Source organism: Haplochromis burtoni, unplaced genomic scaffold, assembly GCF_018398535.1.
Source record: "Haplochromis burtoni strain Fernald_Lab_line unplaced genomic scaffold, NCSU_Asbu1 Contig_1, whole genome shotgun sequence".
Taxonomy (NCBI): domain Eukaryota; kingdom Metazoa; phylum Chordata; class Actinopteri; order Cichliformes; family Cichlidae; genus Haplochromis; species Haplochromis burtoni.
The window spans coordinates 2,149,429-2,158,371 of record NW_024582362.1 but is presented as its reverse complement, the minus strand read 5'-3'; the positions used below and the strand labels follow the sequence as shown (position 1 = coordinate 2,158,371).

General features: G+C 41.3%; 1 protein-coding gene across 2 annotated transcripts; it reads left to right on the top strand.

Moving 5' to 3' along the window:
• Window positions 1–5,184: 5,184 nt before the first annotated feature.
• On the top strand, window positions 5,185–7,657 carry LOC121814587 (filamin-A-like). Of its 2 annotated transcripts, none has more exons than XR_006054462.1 (3): window positions 5,185–6,267; window positions 6,911–7,028; window positions 7,138–7,657. XR_006054462.1 is itself a non-coding variant. In XM_042221279.1 (3 exons), the coding sequence occupies exons 1-3, from the start codon at window positions 5,903–5,905 to the stop codon at window positions 7,269–7,271; spliced, it is 441 nt and encodes a 146-aa protein (XP_042077213.1). In that variant the 5' UTR covers window positions 5,193–5,902; the 3' UTR covers window positions 7,272–7,657. The 2 variants fall into 2 exon arrangements, 1 of the variants encoding a protein (XP_042077213.1); XM_042221279.1 differs by having other exon boundaries at window positions 5,193–6,091.
• Window positions 7,658–8,943: the final 1,286 nt, after the last annotated feature.

Genomic DNA, 8,943 nt, shown 5'->3' with positions numbered 1-8,943 from the left:
TTAATGTTTCCTTAATCAGCACAGTAATTTTTAAGTCTTTATGTGTTATGTTTACTCACAGTTTTGATGCTTGCTTCTTCGACTTGATCCACGATTAGCTCTGCACCATCGCTCTGCTGTTTCCTTCTCCTCATGCTTCTCCTTCATGCGTCCTGTCCTCAGATATAATCCAACCTGCCTCCTTGTTTCCTCCTTGACTTGTATTCGCAAAATTTCCAGTTAAATTAAGAGTAATCCAGAAAAGTTTTCCTGCTTCAAAAGCTCTTCCAGTTGCCTGTCTTCTTGTCCTCCTTCAAATGTGCATTTTATGAATTTGTATTTATTTGACTTCATATTGCCATGACAACATAACACAGAGCATCATGGTAGAAAGGCAGGTGGTTCTGTCCTCTGCAGAAATGCTGGTGTTCCATAGTGATGTAAAAGTATGTTAATAATCTTTAAACAGACACTCACTGATCCTGTAAGAGCAGGAATTTAACTACAAACCCTCACAGTCCCCATCAGTATCATTCATTCTGCTCTGCAGCAATGGTCACAGTGGCTGGCTTTAAGTACGTTTGCCCCATAGAAGTCCCTTTGATACATATTTAGACCTTCATAATTTTCAGGGTGCATGAGTGTTATATCTCCATCTCATCCTAAACATTTTACCAACATGTAAAAGGCATACGTCCACAAGATTTTGATTTGTTTAATTTTAATTGAAACTTGTTTTATTCTGAATAAATGTGTGAGATGGCCCTCAGGCCTCTAAATCCACGTCCAGGTTTGGGTGACTCTTGGATTAGGGGAGTATTATTTAGAGCAGTGTTTGTCACTTTGGTTAATTGCTAAACTCAGGCCGTTTTTGTTCAGTCTTTTTCTAACTGAACTTTCACATTTAACATGCTAACTGAAGCCTGTAGAGTCTGAGCTGTAGCTCTTTTATTTTCTGTATTGTACAGTCTGACTTAGGGGTGGATTTGCTGGGATTGGTGACTGCGTTGCATGTTTTGAATAATCTTCTTCAGAGTAGACTTTTGGTGTAAGCTGATAGTGAATGAAGAAAACTATAAAAAGCTGCTGTGGTTTTAATTTTCCAAGAGAGGTAATGCACATAATGCAGAGACGAGCGCACGGGGGATATCCAAATTCTAGGAAGGCAGCCTGCTGCTGTACACAGGCGGATTCTTCTCAGTCATAGTTCTTAACAACTTGACTGTTTTCTCAAACCACACAAAGAGTGCTGTTTCCATTCTGGGAAGTCTACTCATTCGTGTAGGCAGCTCTTCAAATTATAAGTAGCTATATATGAGCAGCTATATTAGCTTTGTCTTAACATTGTTAAATATATACTTTCCTGTGTTTAAATATTTATGATGGCCAATCAAACCTTACAAATTATAACAATCATCACCACTCTGTGTGAACTACAAGGGTGCCATCTTTTTTTTTTCAATCCATTAAGTACCACATTTTACACACTGAGCAAGAAAGGAAGTAAGCTCTTCATGGTGACCCCAGAAATTTTAATGTATCACTTTCTAGCATACGCTGACACTGCTCGACATCTTACAGTGCAGTATAAGAGTCCCGCCACAAGGAGACACTAAAGGCTTTCAAACCAACAGTTTCTGCTTCCAAAGCGGCGCCAACCGTTAATAGTGGACATTTGTTGCACACAGATGTTTTGCTTTGGCAGCAACTTAAACAATTGAGTTAAATTAACACAATTTATTCATGTTCAATAAACCTGTGCAATTTGTGTTGATAAAATGTGACTTAAACATGTTTTGATGAAGTAATTTGAGCTCTTGGAATATTTTAATCCTTCACAATTTTCTCACTTTATCCCAACACGATTCAATCAGAATCAGAATCGTGTTTATTGGCCAAGTATATGTGCAGACACATACAGGGAATTTGGTTCCGGTAGATGGTGGCTCTCAAGCACAGCAATGTAAATCACACACACACACACACACACACACACACACACACACACACACACACACACACACACACACACACACACACACACACACACACACACACACACGTGTCTATATATACACATTACACATACATACACAAAGCTGTGTAAACCAACTATAAATAACGAATCTAAACTTATATACATAAAATACAGAAATGAATGAGGTGGAATGAATACTACAAAATGTACATAAGGTGCAGTTGCAGTCTGGCAGTGGGAGCAGTGTGACAGGTCAACTGTTAAGAAGGGAGATGGCGAGGGGAAAGAAACTGTTCCTGTGTCGGGTGGTCCTGGTCTGCAGGCTTCTGTACCGTCTGCCAGAGGGCAGCAGATCAAAAAGTCTGTGTCCAGGGTGTGAGGGGTCTGTGATGATTTTCCCTGCCCGTTTCCTGGTTCTTGAGAGGTACAGATCCTGGATGGAGGGCAGGGGGCGCCGATGATCCTTTCTGCTGCCCGTACAGTCCGCTGCAGTCTGCTCCTGTCCTGTTTAGTGGCTGCTCCATACCAGACTGTGATGGAGGAGCACAGGACAGACTCAATGACCGCAGTGTAGAACTGGATCAGCAGCTCCTGTGGAAGACTGTACTTCCCCAGTTGTCTCAGGAAGTACATCCTCTGCTGGGTCTTTTTGAGGATGGAGTTGATGTTGGTCTCCCACTTCAGGTCCTGGGAGATGGTTGTACCCAGGAACTTGAAGGTCTTCACAGTTGACACAAGGCTGCAAAGGCTCAAATTCAAACTTCTCCAAATCTTGACCAATTTCCTTTCCTTGGGCACAGAGGGTCTCTAATCCAGTCTTTTTGTCCCAGCAGATCCACATGAATCCTAACTAAAACGAGTCCTCCCTCCAGCATCATTAGATTATTTTAAAAGCAAAACCAGCTTCTTTTTTTTTTTTTTTAAAGTCATTTAAAGTGTGCACTTTTCATCCTGGAGTCTCCAAGGTCAACTGTCTTCCCTGCTGCAACAGTGTCTCACAAACAAAACAAAACAACAACCACCCCCTCCTTCCAGTTTCCTCTGCTCCCTGTACTCAACTCCAAATAGCTGGCAGCTAGACGGCGGACTAGAGTAGAACTTCCACTCCCACATGGATGTGGCAGACACCTCACAAAGACAAAAACACCAAAGCAACCCAAATGTTTAGTGGAGAATTCTCTCAGTTCTTTTCCACCATGCCACACTCTGCAACATATACAAGAGTTATCACACCAGACACAAGAGTAGAAGACAAAATTAAATGGCAGTATTGGTAACTCACTGTTCACTGAATACAAGGAAAATTCAGTTATTTTCATTAAGGTCTTATAGGCAGAGAGAGATTTAAGGTTGAAAAGTGATTTATAACAAGTCCCTACACACGTACAGATAAAGCGTTAAAAGCACCTTACCAACAAACAAGAAGTGCAATAAATTAGTGAGATAAGATACATACTGTATGAGTGCAGAGGCCAGATAAGAAAAATTGTTAACATTTTACTTTTAAAATATGCAAAAGCTTTTCTTTATTGAATTGTGCGAGTCTTAAAATGGTAAGAACATTTTTTTTCTCCTTCAGTCTGAACTAGAGATCCCCATCACCATTACCATGTCTTCATGACCATCCAAGTTGATACCATGGGTGTATCTACTTGGATGATGAGGGGTAGCAGTAGCAGCCACCAATAGTTTTTTTTTTCATTATCTTGGTCTCCCAAGAATCATGTAATATGATGATGATGATGATCTGTGGGCTGACATTAAAATAGCCAGTCTTCCTTTTAACTGTAAACCAAAAGAGAGAAAAACTAAAGAGATGCCAGTTGTGTTGAGTTCTGACTGCATCCTTAAACCTGACTGTCAGTCGTCCATCTTTAAAAACTTGTACACAAAACCGTGTCTTGTCCTTGTAACCATGTATTGAACACAGTTAGCTGTACTAATGATGCACATGAGGTTTAAAGCTTTGCACTGTCATGATTTGGCTGCGTGCGGGCCCCTCGGACCCTCCAGGGGAGACGAGGAAGTGCTGGCCGGGCTCTCCAGAACCCCCAGGGGAGACAGGCACAAAACCAGCAGGTCCTGTGGCAGACATGAAGGTAGCTGGAGCTGCGCAGGGTACTGGCTCTGCCCAGGCATACGGTACATAGAGACAGAATATGACACGAAGGGCTTCTGACCACAGAAAAGTAAAAGCTAACTGGGCCTAAAGACTAACGGGAGACAAACACGCTTTCTGTGATTCTATTTGTGTTTTTGTGGTAATCTTGGATATCTTAGGTTGTCTCATTACTGTCATATATGTCCTGTCATTAAAACACTGGCTTCTAACAACTAACAGTGTCTCGAAAATAATTTAATAAATAAACTAATAATATGGATGCATGACTCAAATGCATGACTTTTAACTTGTCTATTTTTTAGGCTGAACACTGCTGCTAATGTCACTTAGGTAAATGGTTTCAGGCTCTCCCCTCCTGAGTTTGACAAACGTTCAGGATCAGAAAATGTGTGACTCACAGGTGCTGTAGCGTATGGCCACAGCTTCACTCTGAGCTCCATCTCCATAGAGTGCAGACAGTGATATCTCATACTCCTTAAGACACAGGACAACAGTTTATTGAGATATTGTATTTTTTTTACTTCATAATATGTACTCCAACAATCCAATAGTTCTTCCCCACCTGTCTCAGGTCGCCTCCACTTAGTGAGGTAAGAAACATCATCATCAGCTGCAGCTTCCCAGCGCACTGTCATGTCACTGTCTGAGAAATTAGTTACCCTAAGGTCAGAAGGAGGAGGCACCTTCACTAGAAGATAAAGAATAATGTGTATGGGAATTTTTTAAAAATGGGAAAGCTACATCTTTATATCTTTCATTATTAATAACATTTACAGTACTGTGCAAAAGTCATGAGCCACACGCTGAAGTATTTCATTGGACATTATCTGTTTTTTCCAATCCTTTTTAATCCAGTTCTTGTACCTGACCATTTTCTGAGTAATGTTTTTTGTTTGTTTGTTTGTGTAAACACTTGTTTGTTTGTTTGTGTAAACACTTTGCACTGACCATTATTGGAGAATTAAAAAGCACCTAATTCAAGGAATATGTGTACACATAACAGAAAACTTGGGAAAGAACCAATTTGAAATCTTTAAGCACTTTGTTACTAGCGGCCTGTCACAAAAACACATTTTGTATAGTGTTTTTTTTTTATCTTGTTAATAAAATGTATACAAATGTGTGTGATTAATCACAATGTGTTAGTGTGTAATCACCCTGAGACATGCATGCCTGTCTGTAAGAGTCAGATCTAAAGCCACTTGTGATTTGGAGATGCAGCCTGCAGATTCTGTCCAGATTATCCCAGCTGTCTTCACTATATATCCAGGCTTCACTTATCAAATCTGTAAAATTCAAGGCTGGTCCTTAAAAGTTCCCAACAATGCAAAAACTGCATAGCCACACAAGTCCCAGCGTTTCCCACCGCAGCAGCTGTGAAACGAAAGAGGAGAAAGGATGAATGAGTGTTTGCTTATCGGCTCTCCGCTCTCCCCCAAGCTGGCGTTGTTCTTGGTAGCCATGACAACGGGGATAGTCCCAGCTTTGTAAATACAGGCCCCAACACCCCCAAAAAGAAAAGAAAAAAAAAGGATTGGGATTCCCTGCGCAGACCAGGAATCCCCCTAGCAGACTGAAGACACAGAGAGGATTTGAAGTCAGTGAGTGTGTGTGTGGGTGAGTGTGTAAGTGTTCGAGCCTCGACTCGAACCAGCGCCTGTCTGTGCTTCAAGTTGCCAGGGGCCGGCAAGTGTTCTGCGCCGCCTGCCGGCCGTGGAAGCTGTACAAATTTGTATATTTGACTTCTCTGAATATAAATTATTTTTGAAAAGGAAAAATAATAATTTTAATGTGAGGCAAAACATGTATGGTGCTCGATAAAGATGACACGCCGACTCACTTCTTCTTCTTCTTCTTTTTGCAAAGTTTGTTTTCATATTAAACCAGTGTCAGTGACGTCATTCTATGCGACTACCACAGTAAAGGAAAAGCCTGGATCTGTACATCTTTTTCTTTTATTTTTGTTGTCTAAAACACAAAAATCGCGAAACAGTCAGCTCACAAAGTTGCAGGTTGGTGGCAATTTGGCAGAACAGCCAATGACCTAAAACATTTAAGTGCGTATATCTTGCCACAAGACATGTGCGCTAAGCTAGCCAAATTAGTTTCTGTTAGCGAATCAAGTTCAAGCTCCTCACATATCATCATCCAGGGTACAGTCATATGCTCATGAGGAGATCCCACGCAGGTAACACTACGGCAGTGTAACAAGTTAAATATGCACACATTTTAAGCTATTTCCTAATATCTAACCATTATGATAAATGTTTGCCTGCAACCGACACAACCAACACAAATGTCATTGAAAGAAACAAAACCCTGTGATAACATGTTTCTGTTTTTCTAGAACAGGAGAAGCACAATTTAAAAAGCCAGTAGTAATAAATCTTTGTTGTTACTGCATGATTAGAATGAAGTACCTGAAGTCTGGCTGGAATAAGAAGTGGTAATCTGTGTACTGTGCTAGTGATCTGCATAATTCACCTCATCTGTTTGGATGGCAGAAGTCGGCTAACTACACAGCTAATTTCATCAGGCTGCTAATGAAACATCTAAAATGATAGATGGTTAACTACACAACGGAAGTAACAGCATTACAATCACTTGATTTAATTACATTTTTCCCCCAAACTTTTGATCCAAATTAGCAAAGTACTGCAGCCATCTGAACCTTCTAGGTGTTGCATGTTACAGTGTTCCACTCTGGCCAGCTTTGAAAATGGAAAACTGTTTGCGTGGTTTACTCGGTTCTGTAAATAAGGCTCCTTTCATTTGTGAGACTGTATTCCACAGTCAGTTGTCTTCTCTCCCCTTTGGTCCGCCCTTACAAGGTGAAGGTGCTGCCCACCCATGATACCAGCAAGGTGCGTGCAAGTGGATCTGGCCTTAACACCACTGGAGCGCCCACCTCTCTGCCAGTGAAGGTCACCATTGATGCCAAAGATGCAGGTGAGGGACTGCTGGCAGTGCAGATCACTGTGAGTGCATGAACGTGGCCCACACAATAATGTATTCAAAGCATTGATATTTAGGTAACAGTTTTTGTTTTCTCCTGAAGGACCCAGAGGGGAAGCCCAAGAAGCAGATATCTGTGACAGCCATGATGGGACCTACCTGGTGTTTTATGTGCCAGACATGACTGACAGATACACCACTCTCATTAAGTACGGAGGAGACAAGATCCCTTATTGACCCTACTGAATCAGGGCTCTGCCCACCGGAGATGCCAGCAAGTGCACTGTCACTGAATGTTGTCCAGTGGCCAGGTAGGACTCACTTCCTTGGTTGCTTATACACTTTTAGTTTTCTTTGAAAACGGCCCTTTAAGTCACTTGATCCATGACTTGAGTGAGCACTCTCCATTTGTTCATTTCATAGTTATTGTAGAAACGATAAGAAATGATGCTTTAGACTTTTTGTAAATTATAGTCAAACATACAATAAACTGAGGTATTCCCTTTGGTTAACAGAGCAATCCGATAATAAAAGTGGACAAAGCACATCGAGTTGCCACAAATATCTTTGTATATTATGCAGTGGGGCAAAAAATGAGGTGACCAAATAATTATTTTCAATTCAATTCAATTCAATTCAATTTTATTTATATAGTGCCAAATCACAACAACAGTCGCCTCAAGGCGCTTTATATTGTACAGTAGATCGTACAATAATAGATACAGAGAAAAACCCAACAATCATATGACCCCCTATGAGCAAGCACTTTGGCGACAGTGGGAAGGAAAAACTCCCTTTTAACAGGAAGAAACCTCCGGCAGAACCAGGCTCAGGGAGGGGCGGCCATCTGCTGCGACCGGTTGGGGTGAGAGAAGGAAGACAGGATAAAGACATGCTGTGGAAGAGAGACAGAGGTTAATAACAGATATGATTCAATGCAGAGAGGTCTATTAATACATAGTGAGTGAGAAAGGTGACTGGAAAGGAAAAACTCAATGCATCATGGGAATCCCCCGGCAGCCTACATCTATTGCAGCATAACTAAGGGAGGATTCAGGGTCACCTGGTCCAGCCCTAACTATATGCTTTAGCAAAAAGGAAAGTTTTAAGCCTAATCTTAAAAGTAGAGATAGTGTCTGTCTCCCGAATCCAAACTGGAAGCTGGTTCCACAGAAGAGGGGCCTGAAAACTGAAGGCTCTCCCTCCCATTCTACTTTTAAATACTCTAGGAACAACAAGTAGGCCTGCAGAGCGAGAGCGAAGTGCTCTAATAGGGTGATATGGTACTACAAGGTCATTAAGATAAGATGGGGCCTGATTATTTAAGACCTTGTATGTGAGGAGCAGGATTTTGAATTCAATTCTGGATTTAACAGGAAGCCAATGAAGGGAAGCCAAAACAGGAGAAATATGCTCTCTCTTTCTAGTCCCTGTCAGGACTCTTGCTGCAGCATTTTGGATTAGCTGAAGGCTTTTCAGTGAGTTTTTTGGACATCCTGATAATAATGAATTACAGTAGTCCAGCCTGGAAGTAATAAATGCATGAACTAGTTTTTCAGCGTCACTCTGAGACAGGATATTTCTAATTTTAGAGATGTTGCGCAAATGGAAGAACGCAGTCTTACATATTTGTTTAATATGTGCGTTGAAGGACATGTCCTGGTCAAAAATGACTCCAAGGTTCCTCACAGCGTTACTGGAGGCCAAGGTAATGCCATCCAGAGTAAGAATCTGGTTAGATACCATATTTCTAAGCTTTTCAGGGCCGAGTACAATAACCTCAGTTTTATCTGAATTAAGAAGCAGAAAGTTAGCGGCCATCCAGGTCTTTATGTCTTTAAGACATTCCTGCAGTTTAACTAATTGGTGTGTGTTATCTGGCTTCATGGACAGATAGAGCTGGGTGTCA